A 20,999-nucleotide genomic window follows, 5' to 3' on the forward strand; every position below is an offset into this window, starting at 1 on the left:
TGGGGGGAGGAGGGAAAGCGGCGAGTAAGATGGAAGATGAGGAGGTCGCTGAGAGCTGGGAGGAGGCGGCAGACAGCGGGGTAAGGAGGAGCTGCTGCCCCGTGGCAGGGCCGGGCGGACCTGGCGTGAGGGAAGCCTCCGGGGAGCGGGTCTGGGGATAGTTTTCCCCAAGGAAGGGTCCCACACACCGGGCCGGAGGTAGAAGAGAGGCCCCCGGTCCCGGAGCGCCGTGAAGGCCTCTTAAAGGGGCCGTGTTCCATTTCTCCCTCCACCTTTGCCGGGTGCCTCTCCGCTCCGCGATGTGCGCGTCGTTGAGGGCACCCCACCCTCTACCCCGGGCTACTGTCTCTGGTCCCCGTGCCGCAGGGACCATTTTAAAGTTCATGGGCTCTGTCTGATGAAGGAGGGGCTCGGGCGGCTTGCCTTCCTCGGAGGACGAGCGGGAGGAGGCCCCCAGACAGCGGGGAGCAAGCAACCATGTGTCCTCTGGGACCACTCGGCGCTGAGCCGAAATCCCCGCCGCTCTGCGCCTTCCGCCTCGGTGGGCGAACCTGTTTTTTTTTTTTTTTTTCCTTTTTCCTCTCAGTTTTACTCCGAGAGCCCGAGGCAGTTGGGTTTCCTGGGGATCTCAGCAGAGCTTCCCTAAACTCAGCAAGCATCCGCCCTTTCCCGAGACCCACCCAAAGATCTGTGCAGTGGGGAGGATCGCGGAGTATGTTCGTCTGAGTGGAGGGAAGGGAGGAGAAGGGTGTGATTTGTAAGATAGCTCCATGCCTGCGAGGAGAAGGGGAGATTACCGATCGGAATGATTTGGGAGTTTTTGCTTGCCTCCAAAAGTTACAGGGGGAAAAAAAAAAGTATCCCAAGTAGGAACTCTCCTACTAGGTTCGTGATTAATGTGGTAATTTCAGAGTTTGAGGTTCGACAGTAATCCTCCTGGAGACGGAAATGTCTCGCTGGTGACCATGTGTCTGCGCTTGTGCCGAGCTGGGCTCCGGTGACATCCATCTCAAAAGCTTATGTGTGGGGAGTCACATACACCAGGGTAGAAGAGGAGCTGGGTCTGTCTGCTCCTGGCGCTTCGGATCGGTGCAGCAGTGGGTGTATCTTCACAGGAATGTTGAAACTTGGCTTCCAAGTTTTTTTCCGCTGGTTCAGCATTTCTCGAAAGATTGGTGATGTTTTCCCACTTAACATAATCGAGCATTTGAAGGAGTACTTGGTTCAGAGATGGTTAGTAGTTCTAAGATACCTTCCAGCTTGAATCAAGAAAGCAAGTTAAAGGTTCTTTGATTGTTTTGGTTTTGGTTTTTTTCAGACAAGGTCTCTCTAAGTAGCCTTGGCTGTCCTGGAACTCACCGTGTAGACCAAGCTTTCCTTGAATTCACAAGGATCTGCCTGCTTCTGCCTCCCGGGTGCTGGAATTAAAGGCATGCGCCATCAAACCCAGCAAATTACAGATTTTTATAGAGAGCAACAGGTGTCCTCTGGGTGTTTATTCATTCCAGAAATATTTTCGAGTGCCCACAACAGTGACTTCTGCCAGCCAGTGCACAATTTCTGGTAGAGGCGTTTACGGACTGCCACTGGGAGGAGTGAATCATCCGGACACCCTCATGTCACCCCCTGCATAAAAAAATCAAAAGAAAAAGAAAAGCCTTGTTTATTTCTAATCACATTTATCCGTTTATTTACTAGCCTGGAACTCAGAGATCCACCTGCTTTGGCCTCCCAAGTACTGGGACTAAAGGCATGTTGCATGATTATATGTATCTTTTATTTAATTCAGTTTTGAAACAAGCTGCTTGGAAGTTGGCTCTGCTTTTATAGACAGGATATTGAGGTTTGGGGATTTGACTCAAAGACTGATTTCAAAACGGACTTCCTTTGCTACCATTTTGCCGCCTTCTTACTTTGAAAAGACTTGAGTTGGGCATTATTTGTTTCTTTTTATTTTTCCATGTTGTTGATCATATCCCCAGGCTACATATATACCAAGCATAGACTCTAAGTTGCTCCCTTGCTCCTCTAACCTCTGGGCGCTTTGTTTGTTTGTTTGTTTTGTTTTGTTTGTTTTTTAGACAGGGTCTCACTATGTAGTCCGAGCTGGCCTGGAATTTACTGTGTAGACCAGGCTGGTCTGGAACTCACAGAGATCTGCCTGCATGCTTTGGCTTCCCAAGGGGAGTGCTGGGATCAAAAGTGTGTGCCACTCCCAGCCTTCTTTTTAAGATTTGTTTTTAGTTGAGAAAGTGAGAGTGTGCATGCCTGTGCTCATGAATGTGTAGGTGCATCAGGATGTCATAGGATCCCCTGGCCATTGTGAGCCACTTGATGGGAGTGCTGGGAATGGAACTCCAGTCTTCTGCAAGAGCAGCAGGTACTTCTTAACCCCTGAAGCGTCTCTCCAACCATTGGGCTTCATTTTTAATGTTTGCTTTGTTTTTGAGACACAGTGTCTTACTTAAAGTTTCAGAGGGTATTAGTTCATGGCTATCATGGCAGGGGGCGTGATGGCAGGCAGGCATGGTGCTGGAGCTAAGAGCTTAACATCCTGATCCTTAGACAGCAGGCAGATAAAAAGACACTGGCTCAAAGGCCATACCTCCTAATCCTTCTCAAACAGTTCCGCCCACTGAGGGCCAAGCATTGAAATATAGTCTGTGGTACTATTCTCATTCAAACCACCACATAAGTTTTCAATGTGTAGCTCGGGCTGGCCTGGAATTCACTGTGTAGATCTGGTTATCCTTAAACTCTTAGAGATCCACCTGCCTCTGCCTCCCAAGTGCCTGGCCTCAGGTGTTTATTTGAAGATTTTTGTTTGTTTGTTTGCAAATGTTGCTGGCTGCAAAGGAATACTCCTGACTCAGCCTTCCAATTGCTGGGATTATAGACATGGGCTACCACACCTGGCCTCTAAAGTCTGTCATGAATTTGATTCCTTTAAATGTGTACCTTTGAAGGAGAAGGGTGGTGGGGGAGTGAAGCATGTTCATATCACTGCATCCAGTTAGTTGACTTCTGTATGTTTTTCAAATGCAGGCAGTTGCTGGTGTAAAAATTCTTAGCTATAGGTTGCCTGGTCTCCCTACTGGTAATGAGTTTTGAATATGCCCAGCCTCAAAAAAAGAAAAAGCCAAAAACAAGCAAGCAGAACAAAACTTGGGTGGAAGCAGAGAGAAGATTAGTAAATGGGAGTTGGCTGATTGTAAAATTGAGTGTCCAGACTCTATGGATCCAGAGGCACTGTTATCCTTGGGATCGCTGCCCTCCAACACTGCAAAGTTGGATCATGCTAGAATTTCTTTCCGCTGTGTCAGGATCTGAAGTCATTTTTTTCCTTTCTTGAGTGTCTTCAGCAGACCCAGTATAGTATGGTTGTTCCACTTATGGAAGGGCCAACTTGAAGAATCACCTCGGGTAGTTTGTAAATAGGCTGCTGCTCATCTGTGAATGCTTCCCTTCTGTACAATTGCTCCTTTGGATGTTTCTTTCAGAGAGGTTACAGCCACAATCTAAAGACAATTCAGAGTGTAACATACCTTTCATCAAAGAAATGCATCTTTAAAAGTGTGCCTGGTGGGAGAGGTGAAATGTAGAACTGAGTTACTATTGATTCAGACCTTATTGATAGGGAGTGCCCTGAGGATTATTCCCAGGGCCTTTCCTATGTTAAGCACAGGCAGTACCCCTGTGGTAAACCTTCACCCCTGCTTCAAATTTTGAATGGTGTCCTTCATCTTCAGCAAATCTCAAATGGCAATGAGAGGGGTTTGTAATTGGAAGACATCTTCCTGCCCCAGAAACTAGATCAGCAATTGTTTTTCAAGACAGGGTTTCTCTGTGTAGCTCTGGCTGTCCTGAAACTCACTCTGTAGACCAGGCTACCCTCGAACTCACAGAGATTCACCTGCCTCTGCTGGGATTAAAGGCATGCATCATCATGCCCAGCCTCATTTCTGATGGTTTGAAGCTAGTTTATATACACCAGTTGTTTCGACAAAAGGAATACATAAAGTATAGCCTAACTAATCTTGTTGGTGGTGAGCCACCTCACCTAGAAAAAGGTGGGTGACAGATGAAGTTAGATTGATGCTTATAATTTTCTCATTTTCCTATATCCCTGAAGTTTCCTTTTTTTTTCTTTCTCAAATTAAGCAACTAATGGGAAGAAAATATCTTTTTTTCACATTTATTTATTGTGGTGGGGAGGGGGAGGTGAAACTCACATGTGGAGGTCAGAAAACAACTTGGAAGCGTTGGTTCACTTTCCACCGTGTGGGTTCCCTGGGTTGAACTCAGGATATTGTGGTGATATTGTGTCCCCCAGTATATTGTGCATCCTAATAAACTTATCGGGGGTCAGAGAACAGAATAGCCACTAGATAGACATAGAGGCCAGAAAATGGTGGCACAAACAACTTTAATCCTAGCATTCTGGAGACAGTGATCCATCCAGATCTCTGTGAGTTCAAAGCCACACTGGAAACCGCCAGGCATGATGACACACACCTTTAATCCCAGGAAGTGATGTCAGGAAGCAGAAAGGTATATAAGGCGCAAAAAACAGGAACTAGAGTCTTGTTAAGCTTTTAGGCTTCTAGCAGCAGTTCAGCTGAGATCCATTCAGATGAGGACACAGAGGCTTCCAGTTTGAGGAAACAAGATCAGCTGAGGAATTGGCGAGCTGAGGTTGGCTGTGGCTTGTTCTGTTTCTCTGATCTTTCAGCGTTCACCCCAATGTCTGGCTCCCGAGTTTTTTATTAAGACCCTTTAAGATTCGTGCTACAGGGTATCAAGCACCTTTATCACTGTACAAGCTTGTTTTTTTAAAAGGAGGGTCTTTATGGAGCCCTTAAACTCAAGAACCTCCTGCCTCTAGGATTATAGGTTTGTACTTCCACATCAAGCTCTCCCAACCCCCTTTTTAATTGGTTGTTCCAAGAATGGAACCCAGGACGTCGTGTGTGCCAGCAAGGGCTCTATTGCTGAGCTCATTTCCAAGCCCAAGAAAATGTCTTGTGCAAGTTAAAGGATAACTAGTAACTGTCTTCCGGATTGAGAATTCAGATGTGTGTTTACTTTACACCTGAGTGAGCCAGTCGTCCGGACATTGCCCCATCAGTGGTGCTTGGTGGTGTGAAAGCCTATAAGAAAGTGTCCATACACATACCAATTGTGTGTCAGACACTGGGCCCCTGTCCAGTGAAAGAGTGAGAGGAACAGCAATGCTTTGTAGAAGGGCAAATGGGGTGCTGTGACTGGTACCAGAGAAGGTCTCGTGTAGGACCTTATGCTGCCATGAGCTTTGAAAGACCAAGAGCCAAGAATATGGTGCACACCTGCAGTCCCAAGGCTCAGGAAGCTGACTTCATGAGTTTGAGGCCAGCCTGAGTAATACAGGGAGACTGTCGGGGGAAAAAAGAGAACAATAAAAGATTTGAAGGTTGAGCTGAACGGAGCTGTACTGTCTGGTCACTGGGCAGGTGGTAGTGTGGCCAGTGCATACATGGATGAGGTGGTGCGGGGAGGGCTGGGAACACTGCACGTATTTCCTTCTGGCTGGAGGCACTAAGGTTGGCAGGGCTCAGTGGAAAAAGATGGAGCCAGAGAGGCTTGCAGGGGCACTTTGAACTTGCTTCTGGGAGCTGGAACTTTGTTCTTAAAGCAGTGGAAAGTTTTAAATAGCTGCTTCCCTACCCTTTTCCCTGCCCCTTCCTTTAGCAGAGGCAAGATATATTGGATTTACATTTAAGAAATTAAATCTTTACCTTTTCTTTGGAGGAGTGGCCACATTCTGCAAGGTGTGGCTGTTGTCATTTTTGAATGTGTTGTTGGGCACAGTTGACTATGTAGTGGGCACAGTACAACAGATGAGTTAGTTTGGGGCTCTGTGGTGCCCATTTCCTTCTGTCCATCTTTATGGTAAAGGGGACACCGAGATCTGCCAAGCCTGAAGGCTTCTCAGCAATTTTTCATCTTTTCAGAAGTCTGAGTCCTAGGACCTGCAGTGTTCTCCGAAGGGGTTTTCTGCAGAGCTTTTGGCCAATTTAGGCGTGATGACTGTGAGGCAGCTGTCCCTGAACTCTGGAAAGAGATCTGCTTTCCTGGCCAGAGAAAGAAGGATAATGAGCTTTTCAACAGTGGCTCCCAGCCCTTTTCACCGGGGCTGCATGAGGGGCCTGTTCTCAGCGTGCTCTGGGCACTTGAGGGAGCTGCCATGGTTGCAATGGACTGCGGACCTTGCCTTTCCTTCTTCAGGAGAGAATTGTGTCTCTCTAAAGCTGTTGGTGAAATCCTGCAAGAGAAAGTTGCTATTGTGGAGATGTAGTGACCCAGACGAGTTCTTGGGGCCAGCCCTCTTAAAGTTCTCTCCTCTAGAGGACATTGGCCACCCTTAGTGATCATCAATTCCCACTGGGTCAGGTAGCTGGTCTCCACAAAGCACAGTGTGTTTTCTTAATGTTTTCCTCACTGACATAACAGTAACATAGATTGTTTCTTTCTCCTGTGAAGACAGAGACTGACTTGTTGGTTTTTTAGGAGGAGGCTGCATTTAAATACTTTACTTGCCTGGGGCCAAAGTATGGAATGTTTTTGTTTTGTTTTTCAGGACAGCGTTTCTCTGCATAACCCTGGCTGTCCAGGAACTCACTCTGTATACCAGACTGGCCTTGAACTCACAGAGATTGGCCTACCTCTCACAGGTGTGCATCACCACTGCCTGGTCAAAGTACAGACTTTTTAAAAAATTTATTATTTATTTTTGTAGTACTAGGGATTGGATTTGGAGCCTTGTGTCTAGTGTAGGCATAAGTACCACTGAGTTTATAGCCGAAGTCCTCTGCTGTTGTGTTGTTTTTAGTAACGCAGTGGTAGCTGATTCTATAGCTCGGGAAGAGTACTGCCTGGCATGCCATCAGAAGCACTATTAACTAACTCCAGAGAGTTCAATACATGAATAGTTTTAACTCTCTTAGACTCTGACACATAGCTTCCTAACATCTTATTCTTTCAGGATGTTGAGCCAAACATTAGGATTAAAAAAACAAACACCACAGGAATTAGGAAAAAATCCCATCAGTGGTTTGCATGTGTATTATCTTGTCCCTGGTGCTGAGACATCCCCTCTGTACACAGGAAGTCAGTCATTCTGTTCTAAAAGAATAGGAAATGTAGACAGTAGAAACCTTGGTGCTTGGATGACTTGTACAGGAGTGTGGAAAGGTCAGGATTTGCGCTCCTTTTTTTTTCCCCCATTTTTGGTTTTTCAAGACATCGTTTCTCTTTGTAGCTCTGGCTGCCCTGGAATTCACTCCGTAGACCAGTCTGGCCTCGAACTCAGAGATCTGCCTCCCTCTCAAGTGCTGGGATTAAAGGCATGCACCACCCCGCCCAGCTATGATTATCACTCTTTATGAACCAGTTTGTGATTTGGCCTTCATGCCTTACACGGTGTCCTAGTTAGGGTTTTTGTTGCTTCAAAGGAGCACCATGACCAAAAAGCAAGTTGGAGAAGGAAGGGTTTATTCAGCGTACACTTCCACATCACAATTCATTGCCAAAGGAAGACAGGGACTCAAGCAGAAGCCTGGAGGCAGGAGCTGATGCAGAGGCCATGGAGAAGTGCTGCTTATTGGCTTGCTCCCCATGGTTTGCTTAGCCTGCTTTTTTTTTGGCGGGGTAGTGGGGGGGTGGTTGAGACAGGGTTTCTCTGTGTAACAGAGTCCTGGCCTTCCTGGAACTCGCTCTGTAGACTAGGCTGGCCTCTGCCTCCTGAGTGCTTGGGGTTAAAGGCGTGTGCCACCACTGCCCAACTTTTTTTTTTTTTTTTTTTTGGTCAGTCTGCTTTCTTATAGAACCCAAGACCACCAGCCCAGGGATGACATCACCCACAACGGGCTGGGCCCTCCCCCATCAATCACTAAGTAAGAAATTGCCTTACAGCTGGATATTATGGAGGCATTTTCTCAGGTGAAGCTCCCTCCTCTCTGATGACTCTAGCTTGTGACCTAATACCAGCCAGTACACAAAGCCTTGGTGACCCTCCAGCTGTCAGTTCCTCTGTTGCCTGTCTGCAGGGCTCGCTCCTGCAGACCCGTTCTGGAAGGGCTTGTGAGACAGTAAAGTGAGCTCTCACTACACCTTCATGTTCATTATCACTGACCTCCCATCTACTCCTGCTCAAAGAGGAGATCACAGGTCAGGTCCAGCCCCTGTGCTCCAAAGTCTTGTGAGTTGTTTACATTAGCTTGTCACCGGTAATTAACTAATGAAGTGCGTTAGGAGCTTTGTTGGGGGTTCCTTTGAAGTTCTCGGTGCTCTCACCTGGGCTTGACCTGCTTCTGTAACACGGGTGAGCTAAGACATTCCCACCTCAGGAGCTTGAGTTGAGCGCTGAAAAACCTGTTTTAACACCCAGAACAGCCAGGTGCTGGCTGATGGAAATCTTAAACAAAACATTCCCTCCTTTATTTTCTCACTTTGTAGCCCAGGTGGGCCTTGAACTTGTGATCCCATCCCCCTGCCTCTGCCTCCCTTCATCTGGCTTGAAATAACTTTTTTTACACTTGGCCAGGTGAAAAAGAGAATATAAATATTTTTTGCTTAGGATTATTGGGCTTGAGTGTCCTCACCTGGGTCCTGGTTGCTTTCCTCTCCCGGAGTCCCCTCTTTGTGTTCTCTTCTACCTGCTGAGTGCCACTGATTGATTCAAACTAGACTTTGAAAAGAGCACACCCTTGGGTGTCCAAATAAAATTGGAGGTGGTGTCATAGTAACTTGATTAGCCCTCCAAGCCAGCCCACTTGGGAGTTTCTTTGGGAGGGGTGGCAAGGTGTCTTCATTAGGAAGAATGGGTTGCCCATTGTTTCTTCCGTGTATGGTCGGTCACAAACGTCACTTTTCCTGGGGGTTTCATGCCAGGTCTGATTCTGGGGCAGCTAGCTTCCTGCCTCTCTCTCAGCTTCGGTCTCATTTGTAAAACTTAATTGATGGATTTGACCCGGGGGCTGGAGAGTGAAGGCTGGGGTGGGAGCTGTGCTTTGTGTGGGTGTTAGTCACTGCCCTCCAGCCCCTGGCAGCACAGCCTGAGGGCTCACAGGTTAAGACAGCCCGAGGGGTCTCTTGCTTGCGGTCTCTGAGGACTAGTGTACTGTTTCTTCTGTACAAGTCATGCTGCTCAGTGCTGTGTGAAAACCACACTGGTGATACAAATCACAAAGTGGAGTGCTATAGACTTTGCCCTCTTTTATTTGCCCTGCATGGATTCCCTCCCACGCTGATGAAGTGTCCAAAGCCAAATGTTCCATTGTGTCAGGGCTGCAATTTTCAGTGTCTGAGGCCCTCTCTGCTGGGGTCCTTTTAAATTACTGGGTCTGGTTTCTGCTGAAGGGCTGTTTCCTTTTGTAGCTTCCCTGGCTGACCATGAAGTCATTCTGCCCTTCTTGGAAAACCAGGGCTCATTTGAACCTGGCTTGCCTGGGTGCAAAAGCTGGTTGGCTGTGTGTCCTTTAAGTCACCACTTGAGGATGCGCTGATTGAGGAGGCTATTACACCCAGTGGTTGTGGCAGGGATTGGAGATGGTGACCAGAGAAGGTACCACATTAGAGACTACAGATCCTGCTGTCCCACCAAAGAATAGAAACACACAACTCTCCACACACACAATGGAGGGTATGGAACAGAGTCTCACTCATGCATAGTCTGTATTCTGCCTCTGAGCCGCACCCCCAGCCAACCTTAGCTCCAGTTTGAATGTGTGTAATCACCTCCTTGGACACTGACAACCCCAGTTGAAATCCTGGCTCCAGTCCATACTGGAATGTCGTTGTGACATAACCTCTCAGAATTGGTTCTTTTCCATCTGTAAAATTGGGACAGATCTAAAATTGCGCCATTAGGACTGTTAACAGATTGGTGTGTGGGGCATTGTTTTAGGCTCCTGAGCCAAGTGTGGTGCATGAAGCATGTGCTCTCAAAGCTCTGATGGGTGAGATGGCCGGCAGGTTTCTTATGTGCTCACAGAGGAAGGCAAATGGATTTAGGAGCATAGAAAGTATTAAAGACTGGGCAGAATGCATTTTACAAACCTGGGTTAGATAGGCCAAAGGTAACAGCTGGCGTGATGGTTCTACACCTGTAACTCCAGTTTGGGGAGCCTGAGGCAGGAGTGCTTGAAGTTCCAGGGGCAGGTGGGTCTCTTAAGTTTGAGGCCAGCCTGGTCTACATAGTGAATTCCAGCCAAGGCTGTGTAGAAAGACCTTGTCTCAAAAAATCAAAACCAAAACCAAAACCAAAACTACCAGAACAGAGTACAAGATGAGACTTCAGTGCAGGAGTGGCTGTGCAAACCTGCCAGGGCATTCCAGGAGGGACAGTGAGGGTGTGGGCCGGGGCTGGCTCTGCGGGACAGTGGGGGCCAGTGCCTGGCTCAATGGGTAGGGAAGATGGCCCAGAGATCGGAGGCCCTGGGAGCCGGAGCCAGATTTGGTGGACACGTTCATTAGATGGGATTACCTCATAGTAAGAAACCTTGGTCGGGGCTGGAGAGATGGCTCAGAGGTTAAGAGCACTGGCTGCTCTTCCAGAGGTCCTGAGTTCAGGTCCCAGCAACCACATGGTGGCTCACAACCATCTATAATCTGGCGCCCTCTTCTGGCCTGCAGATATGCAAGCAGGCAGGATACTGTATGCATAATAAATAAATAAATCTTAAAAAAAAAAAAAAAAAAAAAAAAAAGAAACCTTGGTCGGTTTTAAGTCACTCTGGCTGCTGTGGGGAATCCAGGTGGAACGGGCAAGAACCAGGGGATGTTGGTGATTGGGACTGCCATTGTGAAGAAAGTTTAGCATGTATTTTGAAAGCAGGACCAACCCTGAGCTGTTGAAGAGGCCTGTAAATAGGGCATCAGGGTCTTTGGCCTGAGCTGCTACAAGCCTGTGTGGCTGTGATGGTAGATGAAGCAGGCTTGGGTGGGCCCACGGTCATAAGTTGATACATAAAAGTCCAAGTGTGAGTCCATCTGACACCTAAGTATATATCAATGTTTGTAAAGCTGTGGACCTACTCGAGGTATAGACAGAAGAGCCAGGTGTGGTGGTACATGTCTGTAATGTGGTGGTAATGTCTCCCAGCACTTGGGAGGCTTAGGCAGAGGATTACCATGAGTAATCATTATCAGCAAGGCCTTATCTCAAAAAGAAACCAACCCAGGGCCAATTAAATGGCTGGGGGTGGGGGAGGTTGAAGCACTTTCTGCTAAGCCTTGCAAATTGAGTTTGATCCCCAGGACCCACATGGTAGGAGGCGAGAACCTCCAACCTCCGAATGTGTAAGATAAATAAACATAGAAAGAAAGGCCAGACATAGTGGCACAGGCCTTTAATCACAGCACTTGGGAGGCAGAGTCAGGTGGATCTCCCTGAGTTCGAGGCCATCCTGGTCTACAGAGTGAGGTCCAGGACAGCCAGGGCTACATAGTGAGACTGGTCTCGAAACAAACAAGCAATAAATGAATAAAAGAAACCAACCCCATGATGGATGTAGAAGAGGTGTCTGAACTGTGGGGCTTCCAGCCTCCAAAGGCCAGGAGGGTGACAAGGAGCCCCGGGGGGCAGAGACAGGATCTGGGGAGTGGTGCATGAGCCAAGAAACAACTCTTCAGGAAGAAACTGGGCAATTGCTGCTGCTGGAAGGCTGAGGGATTGAGGAGTCAGAATCTATGAGGCTGGCAGCTGTGGGCTCCTTGGCAACTCTGGCTGAGTGGAAGTCAGGCCTGATTGAAGCCAGGTGGTGAGTGTGGTTCAGGCAGGGCCTGCAAACAGCATTGGGTACTAAGTGCTACTTGCTTCTAGGCTGATAATGCCTCCCCCCCCCCCCCCGGGGGGGGTGGTTACCTCAGCAAACAATGTTTTTTATATTGGGACCATGTCTTATTCTAATGGTAGACCCTAAAACCATGTTCAGAGGAAGGTGCCACATGAGTCATGAGTGCTATCTTTTTTTTTTGGTGTTTTGAGACAGTCTCTATTATATACCTCTAGCTGTGTCCTGGAACTTGCTACGTAGACCAGGCTGTCCTTGAACTCACAGGAATCCACCTTCCTCTGTCTCCTGAGTGCTGGGATTAAAGGTGTGTATTACCATACCTGGCATGTTTTTATTTATTTTTAAATTTTATTTTGAGACAGGCTCATCATATAGCCCTGCCTGGCCTAGAGTTTGCTATGTAGGCCAGGCTGGCCTAGAACTTACAGAGATCCATCTACTACACCCAACCTAATATTTTAAATTTTACTCAGTATATCAGAGTGGTATTTATTATTCCATCTTGTACTCCATGTTAAAGATTTTTAAATATGAAGGTAGAAAGGTGGCTCAGTGGTTAAGAACACTTGTTGCTCTTGCAGAGGACCTGGGTCAGTTCCCAGCATCTGTGTGGTACCTCACAGCAGCCTGTAACTCCAGTTCCAGGACATCTGATGCTGTCTTCTGGCCTCCACAGGAGGCAGGCACACAGATGGTGCACACATATATGCAGGTACTCACACACATAAAATTCAATACATAAAATTAATTTTTTAATCATTAAAAGATTACAATTGTGCTATTTTGCACTCTGAATTGAGTGAGAACTCTGGTGTACGTTTGGCACTTACAGCTTGAGAGGTGTGCAGCTAGAGCTGGTGCAGAGGGGGGTTGTCCAGAGGGCTCTCCAATACTGGGCCAGTGCAGACACCCTGAGAGCTGAATGCTTGGTGGGAAGGGGGGTTTCGGGGAACCTTTCCCTGACAGGTTAGACCAACTCGTCTGGAGGCACCGCACTTCAGGAAGCATCTTCTTTTCCTTCTTTCCTGCTGCTCATCTTTTCATCCTCTTTTCCCCTGTTTCTTGTGCCCTTTTCTCCTTGCTTTGATCTGCTCGACACTTCCTGCATTTCAGGGCAGGATTGCTCTCCATGCACTGGTCTTGCCACAGTACTGTTCACACACACAACACACAGCTTCTGTGGTTTGCTTATGTCTCCCACTGTCTGGGTTCTGCTCACCTCGGCCTCAGGGCTGAGGACATCTGCTTTGCTGCAGGGTTTCCTCAAACTATGCAGGAGGAGCAGAATGGACGTGAAGACTCTGACAAAGCCTAGGCTTCCTCAGGGGGAGTCAGAGCTGGATCCTGTGCCCTGTGGTGACCCACTTAATTAAAGTGAAATGTTTTCCCTCACTGTGGGAGTAACAAAGGTGGGAGGGATGTTTTGTGGGAAGTGGAATGGAAAACAGGCTTGGCCAAGTCTGTACTGAAAGGCCGGTAGTGGGCCCAAGGCCTCAGCTCTTAGAGAGCGCCTCTCTCAACCCCTCAAGGATGCTTTTGGCTTTTTGGTGTGTGCTTTAACTTAGCCCATACACAGTTTGATTCTTTTTTTCAGGTTTGCTTTTATAGTTTTTTAAAGGCATCAAAAGCACATATACCAGTATTTATAAGTTGAACTATCTTGGACATTTGCTTAATTTTTGAACCTGAGGGGCCAGAATTTTGGCTGCTTCCCCAAGGATGGCGTTGCCAGCAGTAGAATGAGTAGGAACAGCCAGCCCAGCCAGTCAGAGCCAGTGTCTTTGCTGCTGGCTGACATGTAAAACTGAAGGACTGCAGCACAGGACAGACATGGGCTCTGCAGGTGTTTGGAGAGCTCTGTGGGTTGCACATCTGCACTAGAAATGGCCTCTACAGGCACCAGGACCTTCTTCTGCCCGATTGTTCTGCTGTAGAACAGACTTACTGTTAAAAATTGGTTCTCTGCAGGACGGTGGTGGTGCACGCCTTTAATCCTAGCACTCAGGAGGCAGAGGCAGGAGGATCTCTCTGTGAGTTCGAGGCCAGCCTGGCCTACAAAGTGAGTTCCAGGAAAGGCGCAAAGCTACACAGAGAAACCCTGTCTCGAAGAAAAAAAAAAAAAAAGAAAGAAAAAAAAAATTGGTTTTCCTAGTCGGGTGGTGGTAGTGCATGCCTTTAATCCCAGCACATGGGAGGCAGAGGCAGGCCTGGTCTACAGAGCGAGTTCCAGGAAAGGCGCCAAAGCTACACAGTTTCCTAAAGTGGGCTGGGACTGGGGAGACGATTCAGCGAGTAATGGCTTCTGCTGCTGTGCGGGACCCACCTTAGAAGGAGAGAGAGAGCCAGCTCTAGAAAGACAGCCTCTGCCGTTCAGACATGCACCATGACAAGAACATTCACCCAGTAAATGTTCAGCTTGAAACGTCTGTTATTTATTGAAACAAAGTCTCACCATATAGATAGCCTTGGTTGTCCCGGAACTAAAAGTGTGCACCACCCTGCCAGGTGTATTTTTTTTCACGTGTGTAGGTGTTTTGTCTGTGTCTTTGTGTGTACACTGTGTGCACACCTAGTGCCTGTGGAGACCAGAAGAGAGTGTCAGATCCCCTGGGACTGGAGATATAGACAGTTGGGACCTGTCATGTGGGTGCTGGGAATTAATTGAACCTGGGCCCTCAGGAAGAGCAGCCAGTGCTCCTTACAGCAGAATCATTGTCTCTCCAGCCCCTCTTCTGGCTTCTGCATGCAGTACACATAGATACATGCAGGCAAAACATGTAAAAAAAATTATTTTAATAATAAAATAGGCTATTTGAGGCCCTTCCTTGCTCCCCTCTCCTCTGGAATGATCTTTTCTCTGTCATACTCCCGCCAGGGGCTCTACAACACATCCACTGTGAGGGTAAGGGCATCAGCAGCCAGTGAAGCTAAGCTTCTTTTCAGGTGAGTTGACTTGGAGCTGCTGGTGTCTGCTTTCACTCACCTGGGGCTGTAGACGCTCCTTTACCTCCCAAAGGACCATCATACACCATCCTTCATTCCATGGTTTCTTTTTCTGGCTTTGCTCTTCTTCAGACAAGAAGCCTGTGGTTTGTCATTTTCATTGTCTTTTGAGATCAGGCCGCTCTATGAAGTCTTTTGCTTAATCTGTAAGGGAAATTGGGACCCCTAGGAAGAGCCAGAGTTCCATCCTGCCTCAGCCTCCAAGCACTGGTATCACAGGCATGGTGTCATCGGCCATGCCCAGTGTTCATATAGTATAGCCCAGTGGAGCATGTGATAGTCAGGTTTGGAAGCTAATCTTTTACATGGAGTTGGACCCATGTAAAGGGAAAGGAATCCATTGCGCTTACCAGAACACAATGTCATCTTCTGTCACCAAAGTCTTCTCTAGGAGAGGCACAGTGCACCCAGACAATCCTCAGCTGCCCATGGAGTATTTATGTCCCCCTTTGCCCATGTCTACTCATAACAATGTCAGGGCTTCAATGTTTTTTGTCCTAGCCATGGAGTTTGATAACACCGTCAAGGCTCTGGGCATCTTTGTTTAAAAAATAAATAAATAAATAAGGTAATTTGATCCTACTTGAGACTGGAATCTCCAAGCTGATACTTCCCTGTGACACAGCAATGTAGGCCTGTGGGTCCCTGGAAGAGACTCCTGTTGTCCTTGGAGTCTGCCCTGTGGGAGAGTTGTGACTGGGCTGAGTTTCTCAGAATGAGCCTGGGAACAAATGGATTGGAAAGCTGTGCCCAGAGCCAGTGGACTGACTTGATACCTGGTTCAAGGCCATCTCCAGCTGCTGGCAGACTGGTCTCCCTTCTACTTGCTGTCCTAAGTGCTCTGCAGACTGTCAGCTCCACTCCACCAGAGCGGCTTGGCTTTGTGTCTCATTCTGTGACCTGACGGGAGACCCTCCTCAGCTTTTGTATAGCCACCCTGCCCAGCAGGATGGCTGGCACGGAACTTGTAGTTTTAGCAGTGCCAGTGATGTGGCTTGGGGAGATGACAGGATCACATCTGAAGGCTTTCCCAGCGGCTCACCACAGTGTAGACACATTAAGATGACGTGCCACATTTGCTGGTCATGACTGGCTGGGGACAGAGGCATGTTTACTCAGGTGGTTCCTCATGTCCTCCTGAAGGCTTCTCTATCCACCCTGCTCCATGTGCAGGTACTGGGCAGATGGTTTTTCCTGTAGTTCTAGAGAAGGAAGCTCAGATTTCACCAGTGGGTCAAGGCAGCTTGCCTCTGTCAGTGTCCTTTGACCCTTGCAGGGATAGGAAAGTGAGAATCCACACAATGAATTTTTTCCCCTGTAAAAATCATGAATTGGAAGATTTTGAAAACAGTCTTGTCAAACCTTGGCAGTGGCCTGTCCCTGTCTTTAGCTGGGGCCAATGATCTTTAGGCATGCCACCCCTTTGCTGCCCCAGGTATGTCCCTGCGTATATAAAACTTAGCTCCTTGCATATATAAAACTCGGTCGGGGCAGGTGCTGGGTCTAAATCTTGTTTGAAAGTGTTTAAATCTCACAGATGCTAAAACTGTGTTAAGATGGGGAAGCTGGAGTCAGCAGTGGGGAACTTAATAGAAGGCTTGGGACTGGAGAGATGACTCAGTTCAAATCCCAGCACCCAGATTGGGCAGCTCACAAACATCTGTAACTTTAGCTGCAAGAGTTCTGATGCCTTCTGGACTCCAGGGGTGCCACACAGGCCCACACATACACTCAGACACACCTGCACACTCACAAATAAAGAGGCTGCTGTGTAAGATATCGCATTTACCCTTGAAATGACACTGCATTCGCGTAAATTCCTAGAATTAGTACTGATTTGCCATGAGCTGTGCTTGATATAGAATGTGTGTCTGTCAGAAGCATTCTGGTCACTGTGGCTGCATGTTTCCTGTGCATTGACTCTGACGGGGCACAGCTGTATTCCAGCTGGGGCGGAAGGTCTTCCGGCCTTTCCAGGGTGCCCCAGAGTTGATGGTGCCTCCCAAGCACAGTACATTGTGTTGCCTAAGGTGAATGGCAGTGATTCTACTTAAATCTAGCTTCTGGTAGTAGAAGTTTGTATTGTTTGTAAGAGATACAAATTAGGAAAGATGGAAAGGGACCTTCTAGAAAACACCATTAAAGAAAGTTGGCCTGATTGTATGACTCAACCAGTGGATTGAACACCAAGATCACTTCGAGCCTATCAGCTGTTTGGTTTGCTAACAGTGATTCTCTCTGTAGACAATAGTTAGGTAAATCTGTGAAACCTTAGATGATTCAGATGGATCTGGCTAGCTTAAACTGCCTCCTCACTTCTAGAGCACAGGCATTCTCAGGACATTTGCACACTGGGTGGTGAGCAGAGGAATTGTGACTGTGGCTGTGGTTTGGAATGTGGTCGTTGAACTCCTTATCTGATACCCAGCCTTCACTCCCTTAGTGCTGGGATTGTGGGTGTGTGCCAAGACACTGTCTCTCGTGTCTTAGAAACAGGGTCTCCAGCCTGGGCACTGACTTTGACTTTGGGAGCTGTTCCTTACTGTGGAGGCTGCCCTGTATTGCAGGACACTTGTCAGTAGCAGCCCCTACCTCATCCCCTACCATAGTCACAACCAAAAATGTCTTGACCTTGCTAGATGCCCCTCAGGCAAAAATCACCTGTGGCTGAGAGCCCTCTGCAGAGAAACATTTGCTGAGTACATAGTCCCTTCCCTCCAGGAGCTGGTCCTCAGAGAGTGGGACACACACAGAGCCTGGAGGTTGAGCCTCAGCCATGGGCCTGCCCCCACTTCACCTGCAGGTATCTGGAATCCCTAGTGCTAGGTACAGAAGGCTCCTCCAGGCTGAGGTACTGAACGTGTGGGATGATGGTCTCACCTGCTTGCTTACCCTCAGCCTCTTTCTTACCCTTTTCTACAATGCTGGCTTTGTGGTAATCAGGTTTTATGAGAAATCTTCCCTCTGATTCACCCTTAGATCCCCTGGGTCCACTTTGGAGACAAACAGCAGCCTTCTCTTACCCCCTTTCCCTAAATACTGGCCACAGAAAGCTGGTGTCAATACAAACTAGATTATGAGCTAGTTGACACGTGTGGCTGTGAAGGGCTGTAAAAGGGAGAGTCAACCCCAGGAGCAGGTGCTCAGTGCACTGCTGGGGTCAGAGAAGACTGCAGGGGAGAGGAGGCGCCTGGGCTGTGCAGCCTCAATGGGGCAGCTCACTGGATTCTGGGGCCTGATTGTTCAGTCCTGTTCTAGTGCAGAACAGGAACAGCAGATTACAAGTGTGGGAGAACAGCTCAGATGTGGTCTTTCTAGCAGTTGAGTGGGGGCATGTCTCGGTTAGATGTGTGTTGAGAAAGTTGGAGTAGTTGGAGTGGTTGGAGTGACTGAAGGACAGAACAGGAGACAGGCTGGAGGCTATGCAAAGAACCCAGCCTATGGTCAGGTCCCCATATTGTGGTCATGGGGCTAAGGGGAGATGGACCTGCAGAGGGAACTAGGTCCCCAAACCTCAGGTCTAGTTGGAGGACATAGCCATGTCCCTGGCTAGAGAGAGGACACTGCCCTTAGCTTGGAAAAATAGAAACTTAAGGTTTTATTTGAGAGAGATTTTTTTCCACTTTTATATACATTTTTTTCCTCTAGGAAATAGACAGACGGTTGGAAAAAAAACTGAAGATCACACAAAAGGAGAGGTAAGGCTGATGTCTGGCTTGAGGGCTCATGCTCTCTGCCGCTGGAGAGCTGGGCAGGCAGTGTTCTCCAGCTGGCTGGTAGCGGTAGAAGGTTAGGTCCTGGGCAGCTAGCTCTTCCCTCCCAGTAGGAGGCCAGGACACTGGATGGAGGCTTTGGGATGAGGCTAGGTGGGCTGTGTGAGGTCATCTCATTGAGAGAGGGAAGGTGGCAAAACTGCAAGGTTTGGGTGTAGGTGTGACTGTGTAGAGTGAGGTATTCTCCTCCAGACATGGGTGTCTTTCGTAATGAAGAGTTTGGACAGATGATTTCTCAGTGACCTTGGTGACTTGCAGTTTAGGGTATTATGAGAGTATCTTGGAAGGAAAGATTCTAGGGAATTCTTGAGAGACCTTAAAGAATTGCTTTGTCACATCCACGCGGCATGGGACGTGGGTTTCAGAGTGGGTGACTTTGGGCTTAGGCAACCCAGGGACAAGCAACAGAACCAGCTACATTCACTCCCCCAGGGTATTCTGGAGACCCCTGCCCCACACTGGCTTTCCGGACTCCCTGCTGTTGTGATCCTGCTGTTGTGATCGGACTGCTGGCTCCTTTACTCTTCCCAGGAGCTACCCACCGTGGTCGCAGGCCCTGTCCCCTGCTACCCCCACCTACCCAGGACCCTTCCACCGACTCAGAGCACACAGCTTCCACTATTCCTGACAACCCAGGCTCTGGCAAAGGTCTCAGCGGTTGTGAGCAGGAGCTGGTTGACAGGTCTGGGGTGGCCCTGGTGGCTGGTGTGGATGTTCATCCTGCCTTGCTCCTGTTCTTATCTGTGGCTTCTGTTTCCTCCCTCTCCGTGTTGTTGGCCTCTTTGTGTTTGGGGGAATTTCACTTCTGCTTGTGGCCACCTGGCATGGATGTGCACATTGACTAGCCTTGGACAATGCTTTTCTTTTGAGCATTGCCAAGCACTGTTTCTATGATCGGCCTTTGCCCTAGCCCCGCCGCTGCCCCCCAGAGCAGAGAGCCCCTGGTGAGGGAGATTCTCTGCTCAAAGGCTCTGGTATGGAGATGACTTGCTTGTCTGGTGCAGCCTGTCTCTGAGAGGCACAGGTCACTGGCCAGAAGGCAGAGAGAGTTTGGTAAATCCTGTCTTGCTTATTACCAGATAGGGTGGCACAGGAGGTGCCTGTGTGTTGTCTTATTTTGAGAACATGCTGTGGGAGACCTGGACAGAGGGGCTCCCAGCCTACCAGCCTCTCATACTCTGGTCTGTGTAGGGAAGCTGGGTTTTTTTTTCTTCAAAGTCGTTGAATTTTGGGTGTGGAATGTTTTGACCTCAAGGGCCAAATGGTGCTTGCTGGGCCTGTTATGCACATGGAGAGGAAGTCCCAGGACACAAGGTGGTGAGCTGGCCCCTGCAGAGTTAGAGCTGTGGAGCAGTTTCTGTGCCCCACAGAGCTGGTGGCAAGGCTGATATCCTGTGGAGGAGTGGGAGTGCAGTTGTCTGGTCATGGGCCAGGTGAATAGTGGAAGGAGAAGACAGTGATGAGGAGCGTGGGGGACTTGGATGGGCCTTCTAGTCATTGTGGGATTTGTGAAGCTGTATTTGCTCTTTGTCAGCAGGAAATCCAAATCTCCTCCCAAAGTGCCCATTGTGATTCAAGACGATAGCCTTCCCACGGGGCCCCCTCCACAGATCCGCATCCTCAAGAGGCCCACCAGCAACGGTGTGGTCAGCAGCCCCAACTCCACCAGCAGGCCAGCCCTTCCGGTCAAGTCCCTAGCACAGCGGGAGGCAGAGTACGCAGAGGCCCGGAGGCGGATCCTGGGCAGTGCCAGCCCTGAGGAGGAGCAGGAGAAACCCATCCTTGACAGGTGAGTGTGGCTGCCAGCGGTAGCAGGGCAATGAGAGGAACAGGTAGAATGTGCCCCACACCAGCCTGCTGGGTACCTTTATGTGGGTTCTGGGAATTGAACCAAGGTCCTCAGCTTGAGAGGCAAGCACTGTCCTAGCAAAGCTCTCTCTCCAACATAGGGGGCTGTGGGGTGTTAAGTGTGGTTGGCTGATGGGCCCTCCACAGTGAACAGGCGTCAGGAAGCAGGCTGCACAGAATGAGGAGGACGGGCTTTGAGTCAGGTTCTGTCAGCCGCCCACGTTACAGCTACTTCACCTGATGTCTGGTCTGAGAAGTAGGGTAATGGCCATACCTGCCTTGCCAGCTAGCCATTGGGAGCATACTTAACAGTGAGCAGATGGCCGTAAGGTGCTGAGTCCTGCTCAGAACCCAGAAAAGCCCAGTGTTGTTGCTGGGTCTCTAGCAGCCCCATGTGAGTTTTTCCTGAAATTGTAGTATTTTCACTTGTCTTTTTTTTTAATTTTAGATTTGTATTATGTGTGTTACTTTCTGATGACATAGCATTTGTTAAAACTGCCTTTGGAGCAGGGCGGTGGTGGCACACACCTTTAATCCCAGC

General features: G+C 48.6%; 2 protein-coding genes across 7 annotated transcripts in view; both read left to right on the forward strand.

Moving 5' to 3' along the window:
* Positions 1-20,999, forward strand: part of Szrd1 (SUZ RNA binding domain containing 1) — a 25,826-nt gene continuing 4,827 nt past the window's right edge. Inside the window, exons 1-3 of one of the 6 annotated variants that reach the window (XM_052716456.1) lie at positions 1-80; positions 18,486-18,535; positions 20,145-20,399. In XM_052716456.1, coding sequence (XP_052572416.1) covers positions 30-80; positions 18,486-18,535; positions 20,145-20,399 — 356 coding nt within the window. In that variant the 5' untranslated portion in view covers positions 1-29. Of the gene's footprint in view, positions 81-176; positions 542-12,440; positions 12,547-18,485; positions 18,536-20,144; positions 20,400-20,999 lie in introns of those variants that run through there. The other 5 variants (XM_052716457.1, XM_052716455.1, XM_052716453.1 and 2 more) reach the window with 5 other exon arrangements.
* The window catches only part of Necap2 (NECAP endocytosis associated 2), a 73,385-nt gene continuing 52,407 nt past the window's right edge, over positions 22-20,999 (forward strand). The window contains exon 1 of the mRNA XM_052716451.1: positions 22-80. Coding sequence (XP_052572411.1) covers positions 37-80 — 44 coding nt within the window. The 5' untranslated portion in view covers positions 22-36. The remainder of the gene's footprint in view (positions 81-20,999) is intronic.

The sequence above is a fragment of the Peromyscus californicus genome, unplaced genomic scaffold, assembly GCF_007827085.1.
Source record: "Peromyscus californicus insignis strain IS unplaced genomic scaffold, ASM782708v3 Scaffold_5__1_contigs__length_169319896, whole genome shotgun sequence".
In the NCBI taxonomy this organism is placed as follows: Eukaryota; Metazoa; Chordata; class Mammalia; order Rodentia; family Cricetidae; genus Peromyscus; species Peromyscus californicus.